This window comes from Sturnira hondurensis, unplaced genomic scaffold (genome assembly GCF_014824575.4).
Source record: "Sturnira hondurensis isolate 20B ecotype Veracruz unplaced genomic scaffold, ASM1482457v3 Scaffold0003681, whole genome shotgun sequence".
In the NCBI taxonomy this organism is placed as follows: domain Eukaryota; kingdom Metazoa; phylum Chordata; class Mammalia; order Chiroptera; family Phyllostomidae; genus Sturnira; species Sturnira hondurensis.
The window spans coordinates 3230864-3247362 of record NW_028076312.1 but is presented as its reverse complement, the minus strand read 5'-3'; the positions used below and the strand labels follow the sequence as shown (position 1 = coordinate 3247362).

The following is a 16499-nucleotide window of genomic DNA, read 5'->3' as shown; positions in this document are numbered from 1 at the left end:
TACAGTAACTTGACTAAGGTGACCCAGTCAAATGACTCCAGGCTAGAATTCCCATGATACCTTAGACGGGTGTGAGAATCACAGGAGGAACAGTCTAGACTAGATAAAGGGATTTATGCAAGAAATAAGAATTCAGTTCTTAGTGAGTTGCACTGATAAAAATAAATGGAAAAGAAGCACTCCTACTGATGTTCTAGTTCTTGTGAAAGTTCTGAGCCAAAGTGTCTCCAAGCAGAATGTTTTTCAAAGCTTTTTAAGAGGTGTCAACAACAGTTTAATATCTCAGAAGTATGCTTACAGACAGAAGTTTCTGGCAAGGTGGCTTGTTGCAAGTTCAAATGATCAAAACAAGAAGAGGAATGTTTCAAAAGCCAACCAAGAAAAAAAAATGTGTTTGAACTCTGTGTTTGGGTAGACCAATGCCCAACAGACTTCGTTTGAAATCACTCCAGTAGGAATCTGTGTAGGCCAGATTAGAAACACTGGCTTCGACTGGTCACAGGGGCCCTATTTACAGAAATAATTTGTGATTATTTCACCCAAGTTTTTGGCCAAAAGCTCACGAAATTCTTGGACCAGAGTTTTAAAGCTATTTTTCAAGTCAGATGTTTGGACCAAAGAGATTTTTTACATGTGTACTGTAGCCTAAATGAATTGTGTGAAAGATGATTCACCAAACATATTTTTCTCTCTTAGTCCTTTTATACCTTTCTCACTCATTTTTCCAGTCTTTTTTTTTCTTTCTTTTTTGACAGGCTCCAATGTTTTCCTGGCCCCGGCTAAGGGATGCTGACCCCATTCTGCGATGTGAGATGGCTTCCACTGGAGAGGTAAGTAGTTAATGATCCACGAATGCTCTTATTAAATCTACTTTGAAGTTTATGATTTTATGATCTGACTATAGTAAAGCAACTTTGCATGTAGCAAGGGGGACACAAACTTCTGCTATCAGAGTGAGTCGGAAAGGGCTTAACAATTTTGGGCTAAAGAAAAATCTTTTACTTTTGGGGCCCGCAGTCTCAATTTTCACTTATAGTTCAACAAGTGACTATAATACTCATGTTTCCAATTCATGTCCATATTACTCATTAAGAATATCTTTCAAATATCTTCTGGCTCTTTCTTTTTATTTTAAAGCTCTCAAGGTCTCCCTGCAATAGAACCCTTCCCCCATTAGATCAGTGGGTTTTTACTATCAATATGTAAAATGAATGTACAGCATTAGAAAGATCGTGGGCCTAAATTTTATGCAACATGAAAACACGTGCAAAATTTCAGACCCACTTTCAAAGCAACTTGAACCTCTTGGGGATTATCTAAAACTATAATGGGACTGGCCACTGGATGTCCCTGTTCACTTGCGCTGGGACTCTGGCAGCTGAAGGTTTCTTCAAGAATGTGAAACGTATTTCTTGTAGAGAGCTGTCAGATTCTAGAAAGTTCCCTACATGTCAGTGTCAGGACATTTTATGAATCACCTAGCCCTTGACAGACTTACCACGTACAACCTTCAATTCTCATCCGTGCATGTCAGGGTGTCAACATCACTGTGAAGCATCATTGTTTCCTCTTGGTATTAAGAAAAACCTGAAAGGGGAAACCGTTTAATTCCAACAAATATGGGATGTTGTATATCGTTGCTTGGATATAAGCAAGGTCTGTTGTGAGAAGCCAAGTGAGACAAGTAGGCGGGCCGTGGGGAATAAATGGCTATCTTGTTTGTATTTGGACTGATGATGGTTTCTCTTAGCTCCTTTGCTGCTTCTTTAAATTTAATAGGTGAGAAACCCACCTTTAAAGTGAGGGTCCTCTGCTATGTTTCTGGGACACCTGAAGGAGGCTCTCTTCAGGTTAGTCTTGATCTCATGGTCACTCAGTAGCAGGGCTATTTTCAGCTGGTCCAGGGTTCAGATCAGGGAGGGATCTGTTTTCCTTCATGTTGTTTGCTCTAAGTGTGGCACATCTCGTTTCGCTTCCTGAGTCCATTCTGCATCCAGACATACATTATTGGAGTTGTTGAAATATGGAAACACGAAAAAAATTAGAGATTCGTCTCCTCCTTGTTTGTGTCCATCTCAGAAATAGAAAAGGAGATCATTCTTCTTCCAGTATTAGAGCCATATTTCCAAGTGTCATGTAATTGTGTTGTTATAAGGTCTATTGTATAACTGAAATCAGAATAATAGTTCTAGTTTAGTGAAATGTCAGTTAAGGTTCAAAAAGACGTTCTCAGTGTTTAAATGGTTTCTTGTGGGAGTGGATATGCCTTTAGGTCCTGATCTAGGTGAGGGGCATTTTATTTTCTTAGTGGTGAGGAGAGGGTGTTAGCCCTAATCTACACTCAAATATCTGACTACTTTCTTTGTTTTTCTGTAGAAAACTGCTGAAACCTCCTATGCATTGTTGTATCTGCACTTACGATGAGATGGCCTAGGTTCTTTCTTTCCAGTTTGGGTCCCATTAAGTTAGTTGGCCATACCTTGAGCAAAGAAAACGTTCACTGCGGAGTACACAGGGGTGTGGCAAAAGTAGGTTGACAGTTGCTTACATGGAAAATAATACAGAAACTAATAAATAGTAATACAAGAAAAAACTGTGTTTTTGTGGACTCACAACTCTCAACCTTTTTTTGCCCCACCCTGTATATGGGTGATCAACTATAGGTCAAAGTGACAAGAATTTTCCTTTCATGGTCAGGGAGTCATTTGCTTAGAGATTAAGGCTACCATAATAGTAATTCTGCACCTGTGCCCGATAATGATATGCATGGCAGAAAATACTCCCATCATGCTCTCATGGACCACTTGCTCTATGGTTATGCTGGCCATGTGACTCGTAGTTATACTGCAGCACATTTACCCCAGATGAAACCTGTATATAGTGTAACATTATATGTTAGTTTAAAATTGTTTTTTTTTTCTTATGGCTGTGGGATTCGGGGCTAGTAGCATGGTATTTAGGTTCATTCTATGAAAATGATTTTTAAAAAAGTAAATTCCTTTGAGATTTTCATAGACTTACTGAATTGCTCAGAAGGCTTTCTCCTCAGCTGCATGAAATGACTCCGAATCAATTGATGAGCGGTTACGCGTTTGTGCTACTGACCTGTGAATTCATGCACTGTTGCATAGCATGCAGAGCATACACTGTTATTTAAACATTGTCATATTAACATTTGGTAACTCACCACATTATGAACCAGAAGCTGTGATTTGCATCCAAATAACTCACAGTAGAATCCAGTTATGTTGTTCCATGGAGTGCTGTTGGATAGGGAAAGAATTGCTTATTCATTCATTGTGCTTAATTAAAAACATAAGATACATCTGCGCTGGCCAGCCTTTTCATCTCTGGATTCAGATTGCATGGGCAACTCAATAAAGTCTACAAAAGAGTCTGTGAATAAAGTGCTTTCCTTTTGTAGTTGTTTTTTTATTTTGTTTTGTAAAGATGGTTGACTATTATTTGCTTTCTTTTCTTTTTTAAATTTTATTCTAAACAGGTGGCCTGCTTTGGTGAAGGTATTCATACAGCTTTCCTGAAGGCAATGCTTTCCACGGGATTTAAGATACCCCAGAAAGGCATCCTGATTGGAATCCAGGTATGTGGTGTGTGGCTGGTCACTTGCTGGGAGTGGCTGGGGGAAGGGACCTTAATTACAGTTTAGAAAAGGGAGATTTGTTTTAAGTTCCTCTAAAGAAAAAAGCAACTCATACAAAGAATGGCCATTTGTTCTCTATGTGTTCCCTGACTTTTACCTTTTTCTATTGCAGTAGCCAACACAAATAAGTGAATAACTAAAACAGACAGAAAGAAAAGGTCTCTGGTGGAAGGATATTTGTTCTGAGAGGCATTTAGGGGGCTTTATAAAGGAATCTCTTTTGTTCTTTGGTTACACTTTTTCCATTTGTTTTGCTCTTAGTTCTTGCTCGTTGGCCCTGAATGTAGGCTTTCCGTGAAGTTGGGTCTCACCTCTTTTCTCTCTGTCTCTCTCTGTGTCTATCTCTACCTCTTTACTTTCCCTTTTTCCAGCTCATCTGTGTCTACAGTGTCCATTCTCAGTCACCTTTAGATCTTCAACTGCAGCAAGCTCGCATTTGCCAGGCACCTGTATCTGAGGTCTCAAATGCAACGCATCTCCCAGACTGAACACCTATTACCCGCATCCTGACCCTTGTTCCTTCCTTACATTAATTTATTCACATTTCAATTTTTACTAAATGCCAAAGGTCAAAAGTTGAAGAAGACATGGGCATTGTTTGAAAAATTTTCTGAGCTTTGTTCTTATAGAGCAGTGACTTAATGGTCCTAAGAAAGTCAGCATATCCCACAGTACACTGTGGAGGTTCTTGAAATATTATTTGGTAAGCATGGTGCAATAATTATAAATACATATCCTTATATAATGAAAAGGATATTATTGGTTTATTATTCCAAGTCAAAAACAAATCTTAGTGCAAAACGGTAGTCAGAAAGTTAGTATACTTTTAGAATAATTATTGCAAGAATGTAAAAACTATTCTGTTTATAAATTTCCCCCCAAAATGCTGGATGTTTCCAAAGGGTCATTCACTTTCTTTTGACATTTGTAATTCTTGGATCTTTGAAAACAATAGATGGTCTTATATATCACCCCTGCTGTACTTTTAATAATCTCAGACCCTGCATGGTTACATTAAAATATAATTAGAACAGTATCAGGTATTCTCAAGCCAGTAGGTGATTATTATACATGCCATCCCATTAGGGTGTCTTAATATCCACAAATTAGACCCTGGAGACTGGATGGGTTGTGCTTTGGCGAACTTTCTGCAAAGAGTAACTTGGGATTTTGCTTTATAAAGGTGCCAAAAAAGGTGATGGTGAACACTTAGAGCAGAGACTAACAAGATGACTTGCAATTGCAAAGCTTAATGGCAGTTTAGAGACACATCACCCCATGTGAGAGACCCATTACATTATAAATGGGCATTAAGTATTATTAAGTTGCAAGTATGAGAGTATTTGCCCAACTTCCAGCTATGGCTTAAAGTTTAATGTGAAACCTGGGGGCATTCAGAGGAGACCATGCCCTTAATCCCCGTCTTCACAACTAATCATCTAGTGCTAACATTTAAAAATACCAGTTTAAAAAGGCAGTGATGTATAAAACGGGGGCTTGTTTGGTTTCAGTGCTGCAGGGGAATGCAAGGCAAAAATTAATTTGATCCCTATGAAGTATTTGTGAACAGAATTTTTGCTTTGCAGGAAAAAATGCGGGGGGCGGGGTGTTGGTAGAGAAAAAAGGAGTCTTTCTTAAGGAAGGGGTTTTGTACATAGAGCTTCCGCACTTCTATGTGTTCTTTTTAAAAGAAATAGCGGCTTTGTGAGTTATTGCAAAGAACTTTCTCCTGTGCATGAGTGCGTAATGGTAGAGATTTAAATATATATATATGTATATATATATATACATATATATATACACACATACACACACACACACACACATATATATATGTATTTTAACTCCCAAGGCAAAAGAAAATATTTAAAGAAATGTTTAATGAAATTATATTTAATACAATATTTGCAGCTGTGACACATTTGATCAAAGTGACTCTAAGAGTCTTTGGAGACATACAAGAATCATTTTCTTATAGGGGAGGCAAGCAAACGCAGCCAGCACCAACAGTTAATGTATAGTCTTGCCATTACTACATGACTTGCATTGACAGTGATTTTAAAGTATGTAGTCAGGAATTTAACTCAACAGTATGACAGAATATACTAACTAGAGAGTTCCTAGCTATGAAAGTCACCAGCATCTTCTTAGTTAGAATGGGACCCAAATCTAATTGTGCCTTTTTACCCAAACTTCATGGCGATTGTGGACAAAGTTATTAGGGTTCCATATCTCAGGATACATTGTATTTTTAAAAAGGTTTTTATTTAACATAATTTCAGTGGGTCAGAAGAATTCATATAGACTCATTTGAATGTATAAAGTCAGAATGTAAAAAAAACAACCCTATGATAGCTCTGCTAATATGTAAATGGGAGTTAGGGCCAGGAAGTACAAGGGAAGGGATTTCATTGAGTTATGTAATGAAGGTCTAAGAAAGAGAGTCTACGATGCATTTTGATACATTAAGATAATCATTGACTCAGTGCGTGTGTTGACTTCACTCACAGGGGAGCATTGGCAGCCAGCACCGTGGCAGTTAATTTGCGTATTATTCCTTCATGTATAAATGGGGGAGGATGGTCAATATCTATCCCATTTATCTGAGGTTAAAGCCCTCTTGTCTCTTCATCTCCTCGCCTGTCTGCTATGAGTAGAAGGACTTAATTGAAGATATATCACTTCATTATTAATATTTTATAATAGATTGTAAGAGAAAAATTGGGAAAAAAGAACTACAGAGAAGGGGTAGAAGTAACTCTGAGCCAGGAAACATTTTTCTACTAGAGAATTGATTTCTACTAGCGGATATCAGCCACCTGAAAACATTCAGTAAATACCTTGTGGTTTGAAGGGGGACAGACGTGCATTCATTGGTTTTATTACAGTCTTCATTTTTTACTTCTCTTCCTCACGCTAATCCTTTATACGCACAGACCCTCTGTGTCTGCTCTCCCAAAGTTAAACACATCCTTAAGAGTCAAATTACCCAGGACATTTGGGATATTTGTAACCTCAACTTGGTGTAACTAGGACTTTGGGGAGAAAATTAGGATTTAGATTTTTGTCAGAGGATCTTTGTCCACTTAACTATTATATGCAAGGTATCTCTACTCAGAAGCTTTCCATCGGCGTGGAAACTAATACAAAAAACACACAGTGCAGGTTTATAGAGGAACAAAAGCACCTTTGAGTCTCTTGCAAGTTTACAGCTTCCTTTCATCCCAGCAGGTTTTTTTCTTTCTTTCTTTTGTTTTTTATTTTTTGTGCTATGAGTAGGCAATCTACCTCACATGAAGTTTTCTGGAACACCGTTTAACAATAAATGATTTACTCTAGAGCAGATTGAGAGCGCTGGCTGTTTGCTCCGCTCGGATTGGGCTATTCAGGGCTGCTTGTGGAGAGGCGCACAGTCCTGACATCTGTGCTTTGGTGATGCCCAGAGACACAAAGCAAGCGTTTTATTTGAAAAGGACAACTCCAAGGGACTTGAGTAACCTTTTGTCTTCCGTACAGAATCATTAAGAGCAACCATAGAGTTGTCAATCCAGATGTCCCTGTATTAACTTTACTTTTCTGTTCTGCAGCCAGAAGCTGGAGTAAAGTGAAAATGGTCATTGGAGGAAATAGATAGATAGATAGATAGATAGATAGATAGATAGATAATTTTATTTTTAAAGGGCTTCTTTCTTATAAACATTTCCCAGGAAATAAGTCAGCTTGTACTTTTCACCTCTAGTTACAAATGGTTTCTTACCCAGGTATTTTCAATCAGCTATTAAATCTGAGGCTGTTCAGAGGCAAGCTGACAGCTGTAATTTCTTTCTGTGGAGAGGCTGTTTTGTGTGTCACAAGTGTTCAATATCTGTTTGATAGGAGTTTATAACGTGCTATGAAAGCCTACGCCCCAGACCAGGAGGCGGAGGGGTTCCCTGGCTGGAGCTGCCGATACTGTCCTGTAGGATATTTATCTTTTCCACTTGGGGGGGCAGGACTAACACGGCTCCATAATGAGGTGCTGACTGCGGTCAGCTCGGGGACGACTTGCTGACTTGTTTCACTTGAAAACGGTGAAGAAGAAAAATGACATTCCAGGGCTCCTCCCTCAACATTTTTCACTGTGTCGTGGGCCAAGGTCAGGGCACGTTCACCTCAAATTATAAAAGGAGAGAAAGATGGTCCTCCTCTCCCCTGTTCCTTCCTCCTCCCAGACTCGAGTTTGTGTCTGAATCGCCAGGAGGGCTCGCTGAAGTGCAGATGACTGGGATTCACCTTAGAGTTCCTGATTCTATAGATCGGGGGTAGGGCCCGTATTTCCCTATTGAGAACAAAGTTCCAGGTGAGGCCTAGTTTCCAATAGGGACCCCATTTGGAGCATCACTGTACTTGAGAAAGGGTCTTTTAGAAAACGGTTTCAATATTATGCCATCACGTGGCCATCTATTATGAGTGACTTCTTGGTAGAGGAAAATGTAAGGGATTGACAGTAGTTTGTTTCGTTCACGATTAACCTCTTAATCAGCCAGTCAGACCTTTCTCTCTACGTGGAGCCTTCTGTCGGACCTCGGTGCTGACTGAAAGTCCGTTCTTTGTTTAGCAGAAGGTCTAAGCACACTAGTTCAGACCAGTAAACAAAGTAGTGTTCCAATGTCCAGAGCTTCATTTAGACCATTTCATTCATCTTTGCCATGTGTCAAGGAGCTTAAAATATGCAGAAAACCTAAAATGCCATCTAATCCAGTCCATCGCTTTCTGAGCAGAATCAAACTTGAAAAAATGATGGTCCTGTTTTTCTGCCTAACCTGGTTTTTTATTGTTCTGTTATAGTGGTTCCAATTTCTCTCCCATTGCTCTCCTCGCCCTGCCTACCCGCCACTCCCACAGTCAATCCCCACCCTGTTGTCCATGCCCATGGGTCCTCTACACGTGTTCCTTAACTACAGCCTTCCCCTTCTTCCCCCACCCCGTTTTCTCCTTCCCCCTCCCCTCTTGTTACTGCCAGTTTGTCCTTTGTTCCCATGCCTCTGGTGCTCTTTTGCGTGTTTATTTTGTTCATCAGGTTCCACTTATAGGTGAGATTATATAGTATTTGTCTTTTGCCTCCTGGCTTATTTCACTTGAGAGACTGCCACACATCTCGTTAAATTGCCCTTACATCGCCAAGCTCCTCTTTAAATTTATATTTATTTATTTTATTTTTTGTGTGTCTAGCCATAAGCTTCTTACAGCTAAGCTCGTTTCTTCCGTTTTGGCCCTGGGTGGAAACAGAAAGCCCCTTTTCTGGGCATGGTTACAACCTCAGTTCCAGAAGACTGCCACGGATAAGCCCCGAGCCTGCCTTAACTGAGCGTCATCCATTTGCATTTGTCTTTTCTATTTGCCAATAGTTTCCTCTCATAAAACTGCTGTTCTGGAACGGAGAGGGCCAGAGTCTGAAAGAATCCTGTATTTGAACATAAGCTTTGGGGTCTTTTCCTCGGATTTAGATCTGTCCTCCGAAAGCCAATGAAAGTAAATATCAGGAGGTTCTATGGGCTGGCCATTATCAAAATGGGGCAAGGATCTTGGTATGATTTGTTATCGCAATTTGTAGTTTCTCTAAAATTCTGAAATAAGATCGTGTGCATGACTTTTTTTTTCGACCATTACTAATATAGTTCCTAAATTGATTACAAAACATTTACTACAGTAGCCAAATGATGTCATCTGGGTATAAACTTCTTGCAAGGAAAAATAGCCAAAATGCTCTCATTTAAAGCAGAACAGATTTTTATTTGACGTTTGAATGATTTTGCACATTCTGTTCAGCTCAGTTACTCATATACACTCATGTTAATGAGCTAAGGTCACGGGCCCACCTTAGGGCAGGCCACTTAGCTTTGTCTTTCACTCTGACTACTCTCCTGCAAATACTGGCTTTTGGCCACAGGGAGGAGGTACGTTCAGAACTGGGGAACCCTGAGGGCAATGGGCAGGGATTCAGGGAGGGCGGGACCTGGAAACTAGATGAGTCCAGCTGGGGCTCTAGAAGGTCATAGCAATGGACGCAGAAAATATCTGAGCAGTGAGATGCAGTGGTGGGGAAGCCTGTCCAGAAGTGGAATCTGTGTGAGGGGAAGCTGGTTTGTGTTGAAGTGGGACGGCAGCCTGTGGAGGAGCCCAGGCGTGAGCACTAAGGGGCAGGGGCAGGAATCGAGTCCCTGGGAGGAAAAAATCAAAACCAATTGTTGGAAGAATAATAGTAATATTTAATGAGAACTGTTAACGGATAAGTAATTATTCTAAGTCGGTCTTCTAACACTTAAGTAGTTCTTATTTTAGATTCATTCACTGAGTTGTGGGGGCTAAAAAAATGACTTTTCTCCCTCTCCCTTTCTATGTTTTTCTAACTAGGCTAATAGTCAAATTAGCAGAGACAGAGTAACAGGAGAAAATGTACAATGTTTATTACAGATGCACATGCCAGGGGTGTCGTGAGATGAGGCCTGAAACATATTGGGCAGCTGAGACTTATATGCCAATTTAAAGAAAGGAGAAATAGGCCATTTACAGGTAGCTGCAGAACAGCCTAATATCCATGGCAAACACGTTCTTGCTGGGCAACTCAGAAACCTTGTGACAGCGGGAGGGAGGTGGGACAGGGGTGGGAGGGAGAGCTCTAGCTACCAGCCCCTTGCCTGGAGCCTTCCTATCTGATGTTACGGAGAATATGTTATAAAGATTCCCTTTTCAAAGCAAGCCTTTCCATCTGAATCTCTTAGGATGAAAGGGGAGAAGGTCAAAGGTTCTTTCTGAATCTTTTGTTTTTTATTAACTCTCTTTAAATCAATATCCTAAAAGGCACACTTTGGTGGCGGGCCAACTTTGGTCCTCTTCAGGGTACTTGTAAGGACTCCGCAATGTGGATACTGTTATTATGCATGTTGAGTAAGTGGGGAAAGAACATGCAGAGGTTAAGTAAGTTGCTCAAGGGGGCAGTTTACCATGGGGCCCCAAGAAGTAGGTACATTGTTATTCCCATTCCCATTTTAAGAATGAAGAAATGGAAGCTCAAAGACATGAACTATGGATGGTGAAACCAGGATTTGAAGTGCAGCTTGTGATTCCAGAACCTATTCTTTTACTCTTTGCCTTACACAGGGGTGTCTAACCTGCAGCCCACAGGCCACACGTGGCCCAGGATGGCTATGAATGCAGCCCAACACAAAATTGTAAATTTACTTAAAACATGATGAGATTTCTTTTTTTGTGATTACGTGTCACTATGTATTTAATGTGTGGTCTGAGACACCTCTACTTCCATTGTGGCCCAGAGATGCCAAAAGCTTGGGCACCCCTGCTAGAGTCAATGCAAAAGTGAGCTCCAAATGATGGACTTACTGCAGGGCGCTGCGCGGGAGCTCCCAGGGTAGGGCCCAGTTACTGAAGGGCGGTACAGAGTTCGAATTCAGCAATTAGATGAGGTTGAACAGGCAAAACGTCCAGCAAGGCAGGCTTGGCGTTGAGCTCCTAACCCAGGAATCATTAAATACTCCCTGACCAGGAAAAGGACCCGTGAAGAACCAAGGTTTGTCTGCATCCACGGGTAGAGACTTCGTCCATCAAACAGGGAGTGAAGGGATTTGAGGGCGAGGTAAAAAAGTAAGAGAGCGGAGATTAGGACAATGTGGATGGAATTTTATCTATGTTGGAAAATAAGTAAGAACTCACACTCATTTTAGGAGGACAAAGGATGAAACTTGTCACCTTTAAGTATGAAACACCTCACAACACAGGGCATTGCCTTCTATGATGTCGTGAGAGAATACTATGTTGCATATGACTAAATGAAGAGCATGTGTATCTAGAAAGTGAATTTTATTTTATTTTATTTTTTTTATTTTTTATTTTTTTTTAAGTTTACAAGCTTTTNTAAGAGAGCGGAGATTAGGACAATGTGGATGGAATTTTATCTATGTTGGAAAATAAGTAAGAACTCACACTCATTTTAGGAGGACAAAGGATGAAACTTGTCACCTTTAAGTATGAAACACCTCGCAACACAGGGCATTGCCTTCTATGATGTCGTGAGAGAATACTATGTTGCATATGACTAAATGAAGAGCATGTGTATTTAGAAAGTGAATTTTATTAAATTCCTCTAATTTCAGCATTCATTCCGTCCGCAATTCCTGGGTGTGGCTGAACAATTACACAATGAAGGCTTCAAGGTATGTGATATGTGTTTTTTACAAGTGGTTTTCTGTGAGCATTGGGCTCCATCCACGTACTGAAAAATCATAGGGAATCAAATAGCTCAAAATATATCCTAAATTGATCATTTCAAATGTTCAGTGGAATGAAATAATTAGAAAGACCAGTTTTAAGTTTTAATATAGTTATCACAAACTTAGATATTAGCTTACACAGAATTGTGACAAGGTTCCAGTGCATTTCCATATATTTTCCTTTTCCCTTTTTCTGTTTCAATACATAGTCGTAGTTTTCAGTGGCTACAGTTACAGGTATAACTCCTTTGCTATGAGGACATTCGTACGAAGCCTGGTTTAGTAACTCCCAAGTCTTGGGGGCAGGGTGAGGGGGGCAGGCTGAGTTGGTGGGCTTTGTTGACCTAATAACAATGAATAGTCAGCCATGCATGTATTTTTTATTTTTCTCCTTTACAAAAGCAGTTACAATTGAGGTTATTGCATTTTTGATCACTGCAAATAATTTAAAAATGTTTGAAGTGACAGTTACTCTGGACACTGAGTCCAAATCTCTATTTACAGCATCATGTTGCTTTTCACATCCACCAGTTTCTTCTATGTTCTGTTTTAAATGACACATGTGTCCCAGTAGGCTTCTTTGCTTCATGAAAGCGTTCTCTGTGGTACAGCAACTGAGTTTTCCATTTTACATGCAGCTCTTTGCCACCGAAGCCACATCAGACTGGCTCAATGCCAACAACGTTCCTGCCACACCCGTGGCATGGCCATCTCGGGAGGGACAGAATCCCAGCCTCTCTTCCATCAGAAAGTAAGAACAGGACGGAGTTGTCTGAGACAGAAAAACACAGGATTGACTTTGAACCAGTGTGATATGAGTACTTCTGAATACTTCACCTTATCCTCTTGCAAGTCTTCCAAAAGTTCTCTAGATCAACTAATTTAAAATGAGAAATTTGTGAATGATAGTGAAGTTTCATTCTCGTGAACTTTGCTATTCCTATGAGTGCATGGATATATGTAGCATCTTTCAACATAGTTCCTAGTAAGGGTGCTTTCCTTGGCAGATACCGTGATCTCAGTGTTGAGAATCATGGGCATGAAGACTGTAATGCGGAACTTTATATTTGTCATCAAAGTAGTATACATGTGTGTATGCCAAGTATAAGTGTGGCCAATTGTCTTTCACTGAGGAAGTGCATCAATGAATCAGTCAATTTATTGAGCACTTGCTACATGCAGGAGACTGTGATGGGAGCTATAATAACATTGTTCATTGGATTACCTAAGACGCCATTCTTTGCTCAGGTTGGGCACTGTGCCTTAGGCTACGTCAACGCTAGATTTGTAAGACATAGTATTTCAGCACACTGTGTGGGACTTTGGGAATGCCATTATATAAACACAGAACTACCTGGTAGAGGTAGATAATTCTCAGTTGCTCCAGGATATTACAGCTCATTGAATGGCTAAGTAATACCAAGTTCTGTGCAATATGCTATTTGTTAGAGCTCCTAAGAAGGTAACCTATAAATTATGATCAAATTACTAAAAGAAGGGCAAATTTTTCAGACCTCAGTCGACTTCCCGTGATGTTATAAGCCCTTGCATAGAGCTTTGTAAAACAATAATTAGCATTACTTCACGCTTTTGACATTTAAATGTCTCCTGTGTGTGCAGCAGCTCAGCAACAGAGTGTGAAATGGTTTAACTCAAAATCAGGGGACCTGCGTTTTCATTCCATCATCTGAGACACTCTGGCAGGCAGGAGGTGAAGTAAAGTTAATCTGGGAGTGGAAATAGGGTCTGGACAGGACTTAATGCTGGAGGAATCACCCCCTTATAAAATAAGTAAATATCTGTCAAATTACCAATTTTTACTATTGATAGATGTTGTTTTTAAGAGAAAAAAACCTTTCCATATAATTAGTTAGACTTTCACCAGAGTTTCTACAAGAACACAATTAAAAATTTTCACCCCCAAATAGTATAATTAGAACATTTACTTAGAGGAGAACAAATGATAGTTAGCTAAGCCGTTGACTCAAAGGGCTAAGAGTAATTTACATGAGTATTTTAGAGACTAATTATAAAATACGTATGGTCACCTGCAAGCTTTCGTTGGTTTTGTTTATTCCTCCAGACTGATTAGAGACGGCAGCATCGACCTGGTGATTAACCTTCCGAACAACAACACCAAGTATGTCCATGACAATTACGTGATTCGGAGGACAGCTGTTGACAGCGGAATCGCTCTCCTCACTAATTTCCAGGTATATCCTTTTCCTCAAATACAGGCTGCATGAGGATTTTTATTTCTGTGCCCCACTTAAGAGTGTTCATCGACCTATGCTCATCTCCCCCCTCCTCTTTTTGTAGCATGCAGAAAGGAGAAGGATTTCTAAGTAGAAACTAAAATAATGATGCCATTATGGGAGGTCAGGGCCTAACTGAGACAGTTGGTGATCAAGCAATTGGGGGAATCAGAAGGCATGCATCACCATGGCTCTCTCATTACTCATACAATTATCCTTTAAATAAAAAGTGTGGTGTGGCATGGGATAAAGACACACTTTTTTCCATTGTTTGTAACTGAAAGCCACCACCTGAAGGCGACACGTTAACGATAATGGAAGATCCAGATAGAGTGCGAGCACTTGCTCAATTTACAGAATAGGATCACATGAGACATGTTCAGCTCCACTTGGACATGACTCACCAAGTTTTTTATCATGGGGAGGGGGTGGGAATTTTTTTCAAGACTCATTAACTTTCTGCCTCTCGTATATTTTCCCTGAGTCAGTTTTAATCCATATTCACCGGGTGGGAAGTGGGGCTGTGGGATAGATTTATTCATGGTGAGGTCTGAGAAACAGCCGAAAGTCCCCATGAAATCAGAGGTTTTGTTTCTTTTATCCCATGCTCCTTTGAAAATCGGGAGCAGAAACTGTGGCTCTTCACTCCCACTTCATTCAACATTCACTTTCATATCATCTGGGTTGCTAAGATTCCTACTCTTACATTTTCAGGTGACCAAACTTTTTGCTGAAGCTGTGCAGAAATCACGCACTGTGGACTCCAAGAGTCTTTTCCACTACAGGCAGTCCAGTGCCGGGAAAGCAGTGTAAAGTCCTGGTCCTGGCTCCATTCCTACACCACCCTAAGCCACATGCTACCCCGAGGAACTGATTCCCAACTTACTTCCCCAAGGATGAATGTTGATACCAAACTTTATTTCAGTTTACTCAGTTATGCCTCAATGTTCTTTCTCCATTAAATTGTCAGTCACTTTTAAAAAACCTTATAGAGTATCCTTTCTTAGTGACTTGTCCTTCATGAGAATGCATCTCTTTACTAGTGCCTTATTTTTGGTGGGCTGAGCTTCCCCTCATGCTTACTCATAGCTAACATTTTATGGTGCTGATTCATGATAATCAAGGTGGAAAAAGTCACTGTTCTGTCTGCTGCACTCTTTCTATGTATACTTCACAGACACTATTGTCATCGTTTTTAAATAGTATCTGCCACACTTGGGACACTCTAACCAGGCAGAATACTATCAAGATTTGTTAAAATGAAGTTTGGATTTAATTTATGAAGCCCTTCATCATGAAGTTTGTTTATTGCTCCTTTTTAGTAATCATTCAGTCTGGCTCATCCAGGAATATCATCATTTCTTCCCACAGTACTGAATTTGAGAAGTGTGAAGGAGGTCTTTAAAAAATGGATTTCTTTGCAGGACAGTAGTTTGCAGTTTTGTGTTTTGAAGTATGTCAGCAGATGGTAGATACCGCTGAGGTGGTTTTTTTTCTGTTGTTTGGATTTTTAACCTGAGCCAACTGAAATCTTCAGACTTATGCCATCTCCCCCCTCCCCCCTACTTCTCGCCAATTTTGGACACATTTGGGAGTTACATTCATCCCATCCTGGTTGTGGATTCTGATGATCCACTGAGGCCCACAGTGCACGCGACTTCCACACATTTTAAGCACAAGGTTCCCATTCCCTCTGCATACATTGGAAGTCCTTCCTTCAAGGCAGCCTTTGTATCTTTAAACTTTTTTGTGTTATTACAAGTGCTTTAATTGTGAACTTTTAAATAAACTACTGTGAAGAGTCCCTGTAGTTGTATTGTTGCATTCATTTATTTGTTTTATGTTGATATGTAAAATTAGTTCACCCCTCCGATGAAACAAGGTTTGGAGCCAGAATGATATCACTTTTATTTTCTATACAAAGACATAGGGGGTAAGCAAATTAATATTAAAAATAATCAAGCCTAGGCTGTTGCATCTCTTTTTCTTATTTCCCTCTTGTTTATAAGTCTCATTAAAAATTTTATTATGTGCTTATATGGTTAGATACCACCTTTGATCTGGATGCTTTCAAATATACAATCACAACCACATGCTGACTAAAGACTGCCACGCACATAGATAATGAACACTTAACCAAATATCTGGCATAATAGGGAGAAAAGTACTTAGACTCAATCAGGGGATGATTCCTACTGTCTGGGAGAGACAGTGCTGATTGCCACAGTGATATCATATCCCAGAAATACCACCTAAATGTGACTTTATGGAGGAACTAAGCTAATGGTGACATCACAGCTTATAGCCCTTTCCTCT

At 40.0% G+C, this 16499-nt stretch overlaps 1 protein-coding gene across 1 annotated transcript in view; it reads left to right on the top strand.

The window, feature by feature from the left end:
- Positions 1–15993, top strand: part of CPS1 (carbamoyl-phosphate synthase 1) — a 117302-nt gene extending 101309 nt beyond the window's left edge. The window contains exons 33-38 of the mRNA XM_037042024.1: positions 756–830; positions 3503–3601; positions 11812–11871; positions 12567–12679; positions 14012–14141; positions 14898–15993. Of these exons, the coding sequence (XP_036897919.1) occupies positions 756–830; positions 3503–3601; positions 11812–11871; positions 12567–12679; positions 14012–14141; positions 14898–14996 (576 nt within the window). The 3' untranslated portion in view covers positions 14997–15993. The remainder of the gene's footprint in view (positions 1–755; positions 831–3502; positions 3602–11811; positions 11872–12566; positions 12680–14011; positions 14142–14897) is intronic.
- The last annotated feature ends 506 nt before the right edge of the window (positions 15994–16499 follow it).